General features: G+C 49.0%; 4 protein-coding genes; 3 read left to right on the forward strand and 1 right to left on the reverse strand.

The window, feature by feature from the left end:
* Nucleotides 1-33: 33 nt before the first annotated feature.
* Nucleotides 34-1,566, reverse strand: GSTUM_00000480001 (uncharacterized protein). XM_002837596.2 has 3 exons: nt 1,297-1,566; nt 1,009-1,234; nt 34-947 (listed from the first exon to the last, which is right to left on the reverse strand). The coding sequence occupies exons 1-3, from the start codon at nt 1,388-1,390 to the stop codon at nt 347-349; spliced, it is 921 nt and encodes a 306-aa protein (XP_002837642.1). The 5' UTR covers nt 1,391-1,566; the 3' UTR covers nt 34-346.
* A 215-nt stretch (nt 1,567-1,781) lies between these two features.
* GSTUM_00000481001 (uncharacterized protein) lies at nt 1,782-3,068 on the forward strand. XM_002837597.2 has 4 exons: nt 1,782-1,938; nt 2,004-2,042; nt 2,107-2,326; nt 2,413-3,068. The coding sequence occupies exons 1-4, from the start codon at nt 1,916-1,918 to the stop codon at nt 3,025-3,027; spliced, it is 897 nt and encodes a 298-aa protein (XP_002837643.1). The 5' UTR covers nt 1,782-1,915; the 3' UTR covers nt 3,028-3,068.
* Nucleotides 3,069-9,453: 6,385 nt separating this feature from the next.
* On the forward strand, nt 9,454-11,790 carry GSTUM_00000482001 (uncharacterized protein; the record flags this gene model as incomplete). XM_002837598.2 has 1 exon in its annotated part: nt 9,454-11,790. The coding sequence occupies exon 1, from the start codon at nt 9,544-9,546 to the stop codon at nt 11,788-11,790; it is 2,247 nt and encodes a 748-aa protein (XP_002837644.1). The 5' UTR covers nt 9,454-9,543.
* Nucleotides 11,791-13,422: 1,632 nt separating this feature from the next.
* On the forward strand, nt 13,423-14,442 carry GSTUM_00000483001 (uncharacterized protein). XM_002837599.2 has 2 exons: nt 13,423-13,707; nt 13,791-14,442. The coding sequence occupies exons 1-2, from the start codon at nt 13,458-13,460 to the stop codon at nt 14,300-14,302; spliced, it is 762 nt and encodes a 253-aa protein (XP_002837645.1). The 5' UTR covers nt 13,423-13,457; the 3' UTR covers nt 14,303-14,442.
* Nucleotides 14,443-15,855: the final 1,413 nt, after the last annotated feature.

Raw genomic sequence — 15,855 nt, forward strand, 5'->3', positions numbered from 1 at the left:
CCATTCATCGGCTGAATCTCAATTCAAAATACGGAAATCAACTTACTAGCATTTCATATGTATCATCTACTATACAACTGCCCAAGTCAAAGGGAAAACACATCAGACAACCGAATAAAATATAAACATAAAGGTAAAAAAGGAGAAAACACGCAGCAGACCCAAGAAACGGAACTGACAAGTATAAGAGGAGGCATCCTGCGCCAGCTGAGATTCAACAACGTAGCTAGGAATATCCGACTTTTTGCTATGGCCCAAAGCAATGATGCCCATCCCCTGAGGCAGTTGAATAAAAACTTAACCCTTTGCTTCCTGACTCCAAACTCCATAGATTTCCAAAACGAGCTTATTTCCTTGATCTCAATATTCTCCCACCTGTGGGTGCTGCCGCTTCTTTCTTGGTAACTTTAGAGGAAGAAGGTTTTTCCTTCACCCCAGCCACTTTATTTTCTTTTAAACTCCCCGAGCTTGGGTTTCCCTTAACACCGCCCCGCTTTAGCCCTGTATTTGCTGTATTTACTGTATTTGCCGTCATCGTCGAAGCTGCTTTGCCCTTTGCCTGCGAGCTTTTGGTAGCTTTCGTCACCTCCTGGCTGCTGCCAGCACTAGTTGCAGTTGTTTCAAGTGAGGAGCGCGTTGTAGCACGAGATGACGGTCGAGTTGACGCTGAAGCAATTGAGCCATTCGAAGGAACTTTGCGGGTTGTTCGTCCAACCGTTTTCTTGGCAGGTAGGGGCCGCGCTGGGGATGATGACCGAACAGGGGAAGATGAAGGCGGCAGACTCGGTTTTCCGGGAGAGAGGCTAGGCCCGCTGGAAGGATGCGCTGGAAGAGGAGGTGGAGGCATCTTCTCTCGAGCTGAGGCGCCGACAGGTTTTTTGGCTACTCTCTTTTTAGGAACAATAAGCCGTTCTGGTGGAACATCGGGCTGGCAATTTCCATCATTACTATATGGCCAAGAATTTAGTAAGAGCACTGAGCCAGACTAGAACACACCAGTGAACAAACCTCAATCTTTTCACGTCTTCCACAAACCCCCTGACACCCCTGGGACCCAATTTCGGTAATATTGCCTTCGGCTCCTTATTTTTGTTAGAGTGCTGGGCTAGTAAATCTCCCATCTTCATACCCCAGAGTTTCTTGGGTACTCTGTTAATTCGCATTTCGATCCTCTGCTTTAATGAGCGAGCTTGCATGGTGTACTGTGCACGGAGCTTTCTGGCGCGTTCGGTTACTATAGTGACGCATTAGATGTCCATTTGCTGAAGCACCACATAATTCATAGACCAGACGTACTCTCTAAGTTCAAGTTTTCAACGATAGTGGCCTTCTGGTTTTTCGTAATTCCGGCAGGACGCACTTGGCGTAAAGGCGACTTCATTGGTGTCATTGCAGAAGTTGATTTCATGGGGGATCGCGGGAATTGTGTTGGAGTTCGTATTGGTGACCCAGGGGCGTTAGAAGGGGATTGAGAATTACGATTTTTCCGTCGAAGGGGTGCCATCTGTAAAAAATAAAAAAAGAAGAAGAAAATATGTGACAATGAGTCTTGAGAACTAATCGCGTTGATTGAGGAAAGGTGGAATAGCGGCGCGTTTTTGTGAGTCTGTCCTTTTTATGGGCAAACTGGAAGCAGAGCAGGTGTTGGTAAACAAAGCAAAGTTAAAAGTCCCCAGCGTGGAAGGGCTTGGCGCACTGCAAAGCCGGGTAATTCCACCATACCTCAGTCCCATAGCCTTGATTTAGAGAATCCCCACCAGAACTCCCAACGCCGAGTACACGGCTCACTTAACAATCCACTTCTATTGATTTATCATCCCTATCAGCCTCCACCATCGCTGCCTCATCACGCTATCCCCCAGCAACACCCCAGCAACAGCTTTTACACTTTACGCAGATAAGTGCCGCCGCAATCATGTTGGAGGCGACCATGATAGTGTTTGTGAGCCCATGAGATTCATAGATTTCATATCAGCTATTAACTATGGCTTTTTTATTTGCAGAGTCGACAACAGCGAGAGCAGTCGGAACGGAGATTATACGTAAGCTTTCAACTCCTTTTCCCGCTTGGGGCTTAGAGCTGACTAGGGAATTCGATCAACAAAGACCAACTCGTTTTGAGGCTCAAGCAGATGCGGTCTCCCTTATCTTCTCCGCAAAAACTCAAGCCAACCCAGAATCATCAGTAGGCTTGATGACTATGGGTGGTAAGGGACCGGAGGTATTGGTTACATTAACCACAGATTTTGGGAAGATCTTGAGCGGATTACACGACACAAAGATCAAAGGTGGAACTCATCTAGCGACAGGGATCCAAGTTGCCGGTGTACGTTATAGATTATCTCCCGCGCCAATTCTTCCAAGTTTACCTCATAGGTCTCAAGCTGATCAACTCTATTCACGACTCTACAGTTAGCGCTAAAGCATCGCCAGAACAAGTCTCAACGCCAGCGGATCATCGTTTTTGTCGGTTCTCCTATTGTTGAAGATGAAAAGACTCTCACAAAGCTCGCAAAGAAGATGAAGAAAAACAATGTCGCAATAGACTTCGTTAACTTCGGTGAGGTCGAAACTGACAATACCACCAAGCTCCAAGCCTTTGTCGATGCCATCAACTCAGCTGATAACTCACATCTGGCTACTATCCCACCTGGACCTCATCTTCTTTCAGACCTTTTGGTTACTACCCCGATCTTGAGCGAAGCCGGAGGTGCTTCGTCTGGAGGTGCTGGAGAGGGTGCGGGGGCTGCTACGGGAGAAGGAGCTGGGGGATTTGACTTCGGAGTCGATCCGAGTTTGGACCCTGAGCTGGCATTGGCGCTCCGAATGTCTATGGAAGACGAGAAGGCTCGGCTGGCGAAGGAACAAAGGGAGAAGGAGGATAAAGAAGGGAAGAAGGAGAGTGGAGAGGCTTCGGGCTCTTTAGAGGGAATCAAGGAGGAGGACGAGAATACCCCATTATTGAAGAAGGAAGGTGGGGAAGGAGGAAGTGGAAGTAAGGACGACGATAAAATGGATACCGCGTGATTAGCACGAAAGGCAGCTGTGTTGCCCGATAAAAAACTTTTACAGGTATACATTCATGGCAGTAGGCGAATTTCCGATTAAGAAAAGCAGTGAGCGATGTATATTATCATTCCGTAGACGAAAAGGGATTTAAGTGGCTTATGCTCGCTATGGACTTTTCCAATCCCCCTTGATCGCTGCTATTCCCACACCGCCACTATAGTGATAACGGGAATACTCGTAGATCCCGGCGGAAGAGGAGAGATGTCCATTCTTACTGATAGCTAAGTGTAGGCCTTTTTGTATCAAAGCATCTACTCACGCAACCAATTCCAGAGACTATCCCAATTTGTGTTGCCCCCTGCCCAACTAGAATGTCCAGTCATATAATATCACTCGATGACCCAACGAAATTGAGATTATCTCTCGTGTCCGTGCCAGTTCTATACGTGAATGGTGGTGATCTCCTAATTGCCTGAATGGTCCAGTGGTATGATTCCTGCTTTGGGTCTCCAGGAATGCAGGAGGTCTCCGGTTCAATCCCGGATTCAGGCCCTTCTTTTACCCCAATGTTGGCAGAGGTTTTGGATCGTGGCTAATGAGCGCTCCAAGGGGTCTTTGTGGATTGGGTAGCAGATTGGGTTTGGCGGATGCTACGGTAAAGCAAGCGCGCAATCTCACTCAGGTATGATATTACTTGGAAAAACAGACTCAGTTTGTTTCACGAATTCTATTGATATCATTAAACTACTCGATTTTTGGAACTTAATTTCCCACATTCTGTAACTTGAAGCACTCTCGTATAACTACTAGGCTCTGGAGGTGCTGAGGTGTGCATCGTCCGGAGAATCCATTGCGCTGCGCTGACCTACAGGGCACATCAACAACAATCTTCGTTGGAAATCAACATATTTTTCTCACTCCTACGGGGCTGCCAGTCCACTCATCCTCCGGATGTCTCTTCTTGTTTACGAGGGAAAAAAGGAGAATTTTTCTTTGACACAGCTCTCGAGGACTAATATATTTTGACCTGACCACGATCGTGAAGGTTTCGTATTGTACAAGTACTTGGCCCCAGAAAGCCGTACTGTGCCCGAACATAGGGGGGATAAACACCACCTCTACTTAAGGTGGAATATCCCCGAGATATCACCTTTCTCCCCTCTAAATGTTCGGGCACCTCTTACCAGGGAAAGGTACCCAGGGATATGTTTTCGTGCAAGACAGCGATACTGTTAATTAACCAGAAAAACAATCCATGCCATGTAAGAAAAAACATCTCTCCCGGTATGATATCATGCTTGCACAAGACTCGCGTAGTAACCTAGAGTTTTAACCTCAGGAGCTTTCTCGGCGTTACTCGTATCGGACCGTAATCGAAAAGTTGCTTTCGGGGAGGGTGGCGTCAAATGAGATGAAACAGTCTTCCACTGAAAACAACCATGTTCACGATACCCCAACCACTGATCCGGTGAAGCGAACCAAATCTTCATCTATATGACATTGTGAAGCAGTTCCTTGGATTTCACTTTCCAACCCATTACAACTCTGTACCCAAACCGGCTGGGAATTTTCAAGAGAAAGAGGGCTAGGTCGGTATATTGGTCTTGACGCATTTTTAGACATATTTTTGTATGGGAAATTGGCTGGATTTGAGCTTTTTTTTAAACTTCAGCTCATAGCATCACATAAAAAAGTAGCTGATGATCCTTTAATTACCTGTAGAGACATTTATATAGAACTTTGGACTACACTAGCAATTTACCAAAACCCCCACAACTTCAGAACGTATTGAACGGAAGGAGTGAAGTAGAGTAGGAGGGTTTGGGTTGTTGCGTGCCATTCTGCTCACATTTTTGGCACCAAGCTCGCACATATGTCTCGAGTGAAGTCTCGAGCCTTTTTCTTAAGGGTAGGCTAACTGATGGGGAAACTCGGGGGTCAAATATCAGTTGCGGTTGGGGGTTTACAGAGCTGTATTGTCTTGCGAGTCTGCTTTGACTGGTATCTGCGGTTTGGATCCTTCGCGTGTCCGTATCGACCAGTTTTGTGGTTTGCCTGGGAATACAGTCCAATTTAAACGTGCTGGCTCTCGGAATATCTCAATACAGGTTGGGAGTTATCGTGCTTTTGAACAATCCCCCCGCCCGCCCTAAGGATGTTTTTTGATTGCTGGCTTCGACAGCAAATACGGAGCAAGGTACGCTCTTTGGGGTCTCGGCCCCAGGGCGTGCCTACATACACACAGCTAGGAGGTATGATAATATGATAGCAGACTTCTCACATCATACATTTTCGAAAGGGTGAACCGGGAATTTGAGAGAGAATACGACCCAACTAGGCCTAGAATTCATCCTCTACTTCTTGAAAACCCGGAGGGCTACAGCATTCAATTCACCCCGACCACCTATCCGAGGATTTAACCCTCGCTTTATGGTTTCCCAAAGTGTCGTCCAATTGGTCATTGGTTCGGCGGCCACGAAAGCCCCCAGGCATTGATTGAAACTTCCCCGAGTGACGAAACGTACAGTACACCCTAGAGCAAGAGCGTCCCTGTGGCTTTAATCATGTTTTCCCCGCGGTGCCCTGGGCCAGCTCGGCAGTAAGGTTAACTGTTGTATTGGGGTATTCGTCATCCAAGTTACCTTATCATATCATCGGAATTAGAAGCGGGGTTAAAGGGGTTTGGGAGGAAAGCTACTTGATTATCATACCACGCCCCCCAGAAAGGGCAGGTGGGGGCGTATCATTGTAGTGCATTACTGCTATGGAAACCGTGCTATGGCGAATTTTTGGCGGAGGTTGCCTTTTGTCAACAGGACACTCACCATCGCAAAGATACGAGTAGAGGTGGGGATGTCTAACGAATGGTTTGGGCTGCCCTATGACTGAAAACTCGAATACGGTAACTTGGTATTATATTCTTGCCTTGGCACTTTGCTTGGAGGTCTACAACAATCCCAATAGACGCCTGGGCACGCCTTGGATGCTCTTAGCTGCGTGCATTGTGCTAAGGTGCGATGAACTATGCTCTTCGGTGGAGTGTTAGAGAATAGCATATAAATTCCTGGGGCCCTGCATACAGATGAAAGACCGTTGGTAGCGGTTCCACCCACTAACAGTACAGCTTAGATAATTGCACAAGCTTTTCCATGCGGGAGTGAGTTGCAGACCCGCACAACCACCACGCAATATAATCAACCATCTTCTTTCAAGGTGCGCTTTATGCCGAGCGGTTAGGGCACAACATCGTACTGTATTGTGGCTGGGTCCGCATTGCTCCAATGGGTCTCTGGCACAACGCTTATTCATCCTTAAGACTGCCCCCCCGGGATGCTTAGACTACGGATATTCGAGCCTCTTCACCCCCCCAACATCGCTTCCGGAGGGGGCTAGAACCGGTAGTTAGGTTATCACACAAGGAAGGGCCGGGAGATCCCCAAGATCAGTAAGGTTTATAGTGCATGCGCTCCAAAACGTCGCACGAGACTTTTAAGCGGGTGTTGAAACCGTTGTGCGGTCCCCCACCAGGGCGATTGGAGGCGTTCAGCTCCGGGGCTGAAAAACGTTTATGCAAGTTTTTCTTCTTCTTTCTTTTCCTTCGAGTCTGAGGACTCTGGCTGGTATGTGCAACGAAGGCCCTTTCCGCATAAAAACCTGGTATGATAGACCGACTCGATACCTGGCACTCGAAAAACGCTCTTTTCGACTCCGGGGCTGAGTGCCTCCGACGAATCGAATTGATATGAGAAAAGGGGAAAAACAGCACAGAGTATCATATCAGAGAGAATTTCAGGGGGAAAACTGTGTGGTGTTTTTTTCTTTCGGTAGAGATTTGGGGTCTTGGCAGACCCTCATAATCGTTTCGAGTGAAGCGTTTCTTGTGAGAAATGTGTGATGCACAGCCGCATTTTCATTGCATGGTTACTTGTATGATTCTGCTGCATCTGCTTTATCTGGGTTAGTCATCAAATTTCTATGCCAAGGCCGTTTCACTTTTTACCCTAAAACAAGACAATAGGAAGGGCGCAAATATTCGGAATTATACAAGGGAAGAATGAATATTTAGAGGGGACCGATTTTATCATAATCCAAAAGATTTTTTTTTAAATTACGATACTCAAATCGCGTTACCAAGAAAAACCTCAACTTCAATCCGGCGACTCGAGTGCACTATGATAATTCTGTCAAGAACTCCCATTCCTTGATTTGAGATATTCGCATTCGGGGTCTTGGCATGCAGGTCCACTCAGCCACGCGACATTCCTCTCTCAGCCCTGCGCCCGGTTCGGAGTGCATGAACTACTCGTAGATGCTGCATCGATTTGCTAGGGACGACTGCCGGATGGGTTGTTTTAGCGAGTTCTCTTCAGGATCCTCCCTGGCAGCGACCGCTACCGCCTGCTGACGGAAGGCGGGCTTAGCTGAATGGCCTGTCTTTGCCCTTCCATAAACCGTAGTATTAGGCTCGTGTGGTGCTACTGCCCCCCGGGCTCTCGGTAGTTCCCCGGGGTTGTTCGGCGTGTTTTGATCCGCGTCGGATACGATATCGTGTAAGGCACCCTGGTTGACTATTCCAGTAGCATTCGCTCCGGGGCGGAAGTTCAGCACAGGTGGGAAGATGCCAGGGAGGGTTCAGCGAAAGGTGCTGGCATTGAGTCTTTGTACGAGTACTGTACTGACTCACCAGATACGAGTACTGTACTCGAGTACCACGCGAGATTTAGCGGAGAGAATGTCTCAGTTTCGTAGAATTCTGCTGTCAATTTACCGAATAATTGAATAGCATCAAAGTGGGAATACTATGGAAATAGAGGAAATATTAGAAGTGGAAGGAACTTGGTAAATTCATCATTATCCTTGAATCACGCCCGTAACTCCTCCTCCCCATTAGGTCTACCAGCCAATTCAAAAGTATGCGGACATCTTGGCGCCAAGATAGGAATCACCAGTGCCAAGGTGTTGGGATACTATCATAATAACAAAAAGGGACATCATAGTACTGTACAGTACAGTACAGTACAGTACATGGTTCAAGGTAAATAAATATACTGGACAGAATGAAACTCTTAGGCCCGCTCACCCGACAAGGCTTGCAAGATGGACTAATATTCAAGTTGTATAACTTTCTCCACACATTGTTGTAACTATGCTATGATAGCTGCTACACACCCATGTTCGCTCTTTTTGTCCGCTCTCACTACAGTATCCACTCCCTACACTATCCTCAGTCTCAGTCGGTTCAATAGCTAAATGCCTGCTCGGTCCGTGAGGGCCACGCAATGCCCACCACGAACTTTAGGCGAGAGTGCAGCAACATGATTTTGCTCCCTCCCCACCGGAATCAGGGCCAAACGGCTGCGCCACGATGCACGAGTGATATAACGTGATTGCGGTTGCGATATTATGATACCGCTGCATCATATGATGGGATCTATCATGCGTGTGTGACAACAACTGGGGCTCAACGGCGCTTACCCTAAAACCGCTTACTCGAGTACAAGTACCGGTACTGGGCGCAGAATGGCCGGCGAGTTGCTGGGAGTTGAGAACGGGCCGGCTCGGTACCGAAGATTCCGCCAATTGAATCCAACCCCTGATAATTGCGTGGGCTGGTTAAAATTAATTTCGGTATCATTACTGCTGTGTAGGTGTATTTGAGATGTGGTCTTGCTCAAGAGGGAGGCTTACGCGAATCCCGAGAGTTTACGATACGCCCTGCTGAGATGTAGTAGGGTCGTCGGCAAAGTTCTCGTACCTTGGCATGTATGAGGGCCTGGCATACTAAACTATTACCTGCAAGCTGCTATTCCAAATAAGGGTGGACAGCGCGAGATAGTACGAGTAACTGCCCTACTAGAGAATTTCAGTTTCTATGCATATCGCTGTGTGGCTGCACAACAATGCGCCCGAGATGTTTAAGCGAGATGTAGATGCCAATCGGGCACTGGAGCGTTGCCGGCGCGGCTGTACCGTGGCACCCGACACCCTGAGCTCGGGGAGCGGGCAAACCCATCCCACGGTAGAAACCGTTTCTGACGTACTTTACCCAGACCCTATTAACACCTAAGGAGCTGAGTATAGTAGCTTGACAATTTTCGTGATTACTGGTTGGAGCAGAGGCAAGGCATATTAAGTGACAAAGCATAAGTATGGAAAACATCGCTCTTCTTTTTTTCTAGGTTCCAATCAATCATTTCATATCCAGCTGCCCTTTCATCGCTTTCACCACAACTTTCTCTCAGCGAACCTTGAACGGAAGGAACCAACGCGCCTTTCGATACCCGCAGGCGCTCCAGAAATTTATCAGATTGGCGGAACGCCCCAGATCGCCAAGCCAGCCGGGTAACGGGAAGCCAAGAAGGGCTCTTTATTTCGAGCTTGATAGCCTTCAGACATACTCGAGTGCGAACAGGGCATCCAATTTAAGCTCTTTAAGCCATCGACCTAGCCTTTTTCCGAAACTACGACCCTATTAAATAATAACCAAAACTCGGTTACGATCGGGATTCCAATTTATTTCTCCTCACCACTCACATGACATCACCCGCCCCCACTCGTGCTCTCCGTCGGAGCTGCCAGTTCTGCAGGGCTCGCAAGGTTCGTTGTTCCGGGCAGGAGAAGTGCGATGTTTGCCGTGAAAGAAATATCGATTGTATCTATGGCCTGGAAGCGCCCAAGGGGAGACCAAGAAAACGCACAAGATCCAGTTCGGTCACTCGAGGTACCGATACTGTTGAGAGTCTTGCCACCTCCATACTGCCTGCTCCCCATGACTATGACTCTAGGAGTGATACGAGTACTTCCAGAGGCTCGGTACCAGCGGGATCTAGTAGCCCTTTGGACCTACCTTTAGCTGGGGCACGGACTCTCGCTTCCGAATTTGAGACTATGTACGAACAAAGCTTTGGCAGCAACCCTGCGCCTGGCGGAAACTCGACCAACATCTATCAGCTAGCCATAGAAGCCTTTACTCGCAGAGCCAAGGGGGATACCAGCATGGAGCAGCCTGTCAACTACGCGGTAATGAGCTACGATTCAATGCGAGGAGTCCTTACCCAAGAGCTGGTGGAGATAGTATCTACCAAATATGGACGACTGGATTGTCTCCATCTGGGAGAGTCGCGCGGAAAATTTTATCTCAGATGCTTAGCGTCAGACCCTACACCGGCAATGTTTCATGACATCCCTCCATCCTATGAAAATCCGATTGATCTCATGAGCGCCAGCAGAGTCGTGGAGCTCATTGGGGCATGGTTTTCGGTGCATCCCATCTCTATAATTGTCTCCAAGACTCTGCTTCTGCAGCAATACAAGAATAGGATATACGACCCACTGTTGCTGTGCGTCATAATCTCGCAGGCGCTTTATGTCAACGGTGACCCCCAGTCTGAGTTGTACTTTAATTATGCAATTTCTGTCCTGCGCAGGCTTCCGGCAAATACTTGCGACCTCTCGACAGCGCAATCTCTCCTCCTGCTTGGTTGGCATGACGTCTGCCTTGCGAAGGCCCGCCGCGGTACCTGTTTTGTTGGATATGCCTGTAGGATGGTGACCAAGTTGATGAAATCCCCCAAGATTCCCACAAGCCGAGTAAATGGGGTAGACACGGGAGAGGTGGAAGCGGAGTTGATGAAGTACCTATACTGGATCCTACTGTCAGTCACACTGTGGACCTTTATGCAATTTGATCAACCATTCTCTGCGGATATGTTGCCATCCCCGACAGCAATGGGGTTCCCACCGCCAAGCGAATCGGATTCCATGATATACAAGCTGGATTTGACTTCTGGGAACACTTTCCAAAGGCAGGGGAAAATCATAGGGGAGCTGTGGGCATTGAGCAATATTGCTTCTACCATTGGAAATATCTACGCCTTGTTTCCTCGAGCGAATGAGCCCTCCATCTCCGATTGGAGGGTGGACCAAACGAGCGAGATTCAATCGCTCGATCCAGAACGTGACATGATGGCTCTCTGCTCAAGAGTCAAAGATATCCTTGCGGCAGCCTCGGAACAACTGTCCGAGACGTTAATCGTCTCTGGGGGATCCCGCGCAGTCACGTTAATCGCTTATCATACGCTCATCATCCACTTCCTTTTCCCACGCTTCGGGACACAACCTCTCCAGGATGCGCTCGACACACTTATCACTTCTTCTCGCGCTTTGATAGAAGTGGCAAGAGCCGAGGAGGCGCTTATAGGGAGTAAGATGATGTGGTATTCGACCGCGCATGCCGATCCCTTCACGGCGAATATGTTGATGCTGGGCATCGATGCATGCACAAGAGCACTGGATGATATCAAGTCTCGAGATATCCTACTCCCCCGTCGAGCGGAATTTACCAGGCTCTCCCGGGAGCTCCTTGAGGTCACAAAGATGGAGAGGCTAGCCGTCGCTCGGAGGGCGCGAATGGTGAAGAAGCGATTGAAGGGTGTGATTGTTTACATCGAGGATGAAATTCCTGTCGGTGCAGAAACTTCTCCCCCCCTGCCCGGTTCATCCAGATTGAGCAGTGCTGGGTTCTCCGATGGTAGCCAGCACGGTGCACAGGTGACCGGATTTGAGGAGCTTTGTGATTTTGGTGGATTTCTGGGCTCGGGTGAAACGTTTCCACCATTACCGGGTGTGGAGGAGCCTTCCGCGTTCTTCCCTTCGCCGGTTTTTGACCAACCGCACGCCTATCTGAGCATTTTTCCGACTCCCCGACCCTCTGAAGGGTCGGGTTTGGAGACGGCGCGGAGTCAAGAAGATGAGTTAGCTAGGTGGAGGGGGGTTTATTAGATTTCTCATTTCTCCTAGATTTCCTTTTGCAGGTTCGGTTGGGGGGGGGGGGCTTTCTTTGCACCTTTCTTTCATTTCTTTTGTTTGGAGCGCTAGGATGATTATACGATGATGATATCAGGGTTCCAGTGGAGTTCAAAATTATGTAGACGGATGACTATTTCTCTTTTTCCTTTATAAAACCTACTTAATGAAAGGTGTCCTGTAGGTTACACCTATTTCGTCTCATTTTCACGAGCCGCTATATAATGGAGTGAGGCGATCGGCAATCAATCAATCACCCAGAAGGGAGATGCCTCCCTCTTTCCGAGTGGTACTACTGGTGCTCTCTAAGCGACATTCCCCAGTATGATATTTGAAAGATATACAAGCACAATAAATTAGCGGGCCGACATACAGGGGTCGGGCAATAAAGAGTGGTGCAGCGAATTACCAAAATCTCGACAACACCCATGGGAAACGACACTAGAAGGACCTCGGTCTCCCCTCGCCTTAGTCAAATCCTAAGGAGTATAATGGATGGATGAGGTAATTCAACGAAAGGATATCATACTACCGGTACTCTCTAGGCTCCCGTTTAGTAATGGAAGGCTTTTGCATTTCCAGACGAACCGGCTGTGCTGAACCAGATGTATTCCATAATACAAGTAATAATATTATACTAATCCTCACTGCGCTGCACAGCTACGATACCACAAATTTTGACATCAACATCCCTGCCGCTCCGTCATGATTCCCCCCCCCCTTTTTTTTATTTTATTTCCTGACCCTTGTGCCCATCACACAACACAACCGCGCTATCAATCGCTCTTTACTGTGGACACACGCACTCACAAACCCTCACTCGCAAGAAAACTTTGTTAACCGTTGGAAACAACACAGGCCTAACTTTGAGAGGTAAAACACCTCGCAGGGCTTATTGTCCCCGGAATGCGTGGTCGACGAGTACAGTGTATGATACGGTGCCGTGCTTAAACTTCTTCTTCCCCCTGTAAAAGCCCGATATGCCGTTGTAGGAACAGTAAGCGGGGTATCATACAAGTTTGTAAGGTTAAGCCAGGTAAGGTTACCGAAGCATGGCGCATGAAGCTTATCCATCCATCCCCCCTCCCAGGAACAGCAAACTGCCGCATGATTGGTTGTGGTCGGGAACCTCGATTCCCCCGCAAAACAGGGCATCGCCCGGGCGTTTTTTTTCTTTCTTTTCCTATGATAGTTTGGACGGACGGAGGGTTTTGTCGCCAAGGCGGAGTATTATGCACTTGGGCTTGGCACTTTCAGGGACGGGCTTGGCTTAGGTTGGGTTATTTCTGGTTACAAGTACTGTACTAGTACAACCGCCGTACGATATATCTCTTCTGTAGGGTGCGGTGCGGTGGGCATGGCGGGTCGGATTTGGACCGACGGAGTCTGCACCGCGCGATGCGGGATTGGTTGGTGGTGATGCTATATCGGTCTATCGTACTACCCAAGCTATCTCCTTCCGGCCAATCCCTATTCAAATACAAGCCGCGGACGTAGATACAGAGCCACTTTTTCTTACTATAAGCCTACCCTCCCCCCCCCCCAAGATAGGCTTTATAAAGACCACGTCCGAGACCTTGAGTCTGCCTTTGCTCCACACATATCTCTCCATTTTCCATTTCTATATACAGCATATCCCAAGAATGAAGTGCGCACTCCTTGGAGCGACCCGTGGCTGTGGGCTCGAGACCCTGCTCAATCTACACAGGGCCGGTCACGAATGCTACATACTGGCCAGGAACTCGACCGCCGCTGCGGAAACGCTCTCGACGCAAAACGTACCCGCCAATTCACCCTTGCTTCACATCATCCAGGGAGACGCGTTCGAAGCGGACGATATCCGCAAGCTATTTACGGCGGCCGGGAAGGTGGATTTCGTCATGTTCAGTTTGGGTATGATAACCTCCTCCCTCCACACCATCCCTTCTCGGGAGGGAACTAGTAGCAGTGCTAACCCCAAACCCTTACATCTCTAGGCGGCCGCCCCTCCTTCACAAACCCCCTCTCGCCAAAGCTAGTCCCCCCACACATCTGCACTCGCTCGATGCAGATATTCCTCCCAATATTCACCGAGTTTTACCCCACGCCGGCGACTCAGCCTCGGCTCGTTGTCATTTCTTCCAACGGTCTGGGCCCGCAGGGGCACGCTGACCTCCCGCTGGCGTTGAAGCCCCTCTACGGCTGGCTGCTGAAGGAGCCGCACGAGGATAAGGAGGAAATGGAGAGGGAGGTGCATGCTGCAGCCGGGATCCGCCATGTGGATTTTAATCCTGATGGGAAGAACGAGGGGAGGTTGGGAAATGTGGTTATTGTGCGGCCCGCCTTGTTGACTGATGGGGTTGCCAAGGGGGAGGAGGGTGCGGTCAGAGCTGGCGAGAGGCTGGAGCGGTGTTGGACGGTTAGTAGGAAGGATGTTGGCTGGTTTGTTGCTGGGCAGTGTTTGACTGGGGATCAGTGGAGGAATAAGGGTGTTACGGTTGGGTATTAACATTGATGGCGTTGAGGGTTTTGGTGGAGTGAGATGGAGGTTTTTATGTATTGCTGGTGATTTATGTTTTTTTTTCTTTTCCTTTTAGTTAAACCGCGTGAATTGGGTAATCAATCCGTGGGGGAAATTTCACCTTTTTTGTTGGAAATTCAGTCAGTCAGTCTTCTTGGGGTGCTGTGGCCCACACGAGGAATCATCATACTGGAGCAAGTTCCTTCATAGACGATCACCCAGAGTACTCGAGTGGGTAGTTGTTGGGTAGGAGTGCCTAATCGGAGTATGATAGTAGTCATCGGCACGGCTCGAAAAGAGCATTTTGGCCATCACATCAGCGACCAAATCACTACTGCATCTCTAGGCTTAAATCCACTACAGGTTCCATCGGACCCTCAACAAGGAACCCCCATGCAACAGAAATCTTGTGTGTCACCAACCAATAGCTTCGTGTTGTTGAAGGTATAATAATAGGAACTTGACCCTACTGGAAATCATTTCGATAATAATAAATTATAATATTATGAGAGAATAGACTCTGTGAGGGCTCAGAGGCGGTACTGTACTGTACTCTCAACGAGGCTTGGCAAATATTGGCGGGTCGATTTAGTTGATTGCGCCAAGCCTCGCTGTGGTGTTCCTCACGGGGTCTAGTTTATCTGGTAAATTACGAGAGTATCGTAGTGGTTCCTATCATCGCCGTCCGCTTTGCGGATGGGATACCTTTCTCACTGAGCTGCATGGACAACTTGAACAATAACGTGTTTTTTTTTGTTTTTTTTTGTGATGTGAAATGCTTTAATTTAATGGCTGCAGATACCCCCCCCCCCATACCCCCACCCAACCCCCAGAATCGAAAGAAAACTCCAAACCGAACCGCGCAAGTTTCTCATCACCTTCCCCCCCCCCCACAAATATCTTTAGGGCTAGGGTTGCTCTCTTAAGCTTTGAATGTATGATATCATAATATTATGGTCATCTTCACGGTGGCACCTAGTATTCGTTACCGCCCATCATCCGGGCACTCTTTCGTTCAGTGGGGGGTTGGCGCGGGTATTGTACGTACCGCCTTCTCACGATACCGATAACCTCTTCTCCAGCGTATTCATCTCGTTCACGTAGCCTACGGCGATATCTAGAAGGGAGTACCTATCCAATAACCTCTTTAGATTCCGCACCTTCTCCTTTCCGACCCCACGGGCCGGATCTTCCCGCAGATTCTGAAGCTTCCTGGCCACGGTAAAGTTCACCGCCATGCAGATCTTGGTTCCAATCTGGCCGCACATGTCGGCCCCGAAGGCCGGGCTCTCGAAAGTCCGGGCGAAGATCTCCATGGCCTTGTTGATCTCGGTGAGCTCGACCAGGGAGAGCTGCGCCAAGTCTCGTTCGAGGCAGTTGGGTGTCCTCCAGCCCTGGCGATCCTTCGCCATCTTCTCGGAGTACATGGCGACGCGGTAGAGCGCGCGATCGGAGCGGAAGCGCTCGGACGCCGTCGGCGATTCGAAGCGCGCCGATACGAGGGAAAATTTGAAGTCCCTCAGTCGATCGCGATTCGCGGT

The sequence above is a fragment of the Tuber melanosporum genome, assembly GCF_000151645.1.
Source record: "Tuber melanosporum whole genome shotgun sequence assembly, scaffold_195, strain Mel28".
NCBI classification, from domain to species: domain Eukaryota; kingdom Fungi; phylum Ascomycota; class Pezizomycetes; order Pezizales; family Tuberaceae; genus Tuber; species Tuber melanosporum.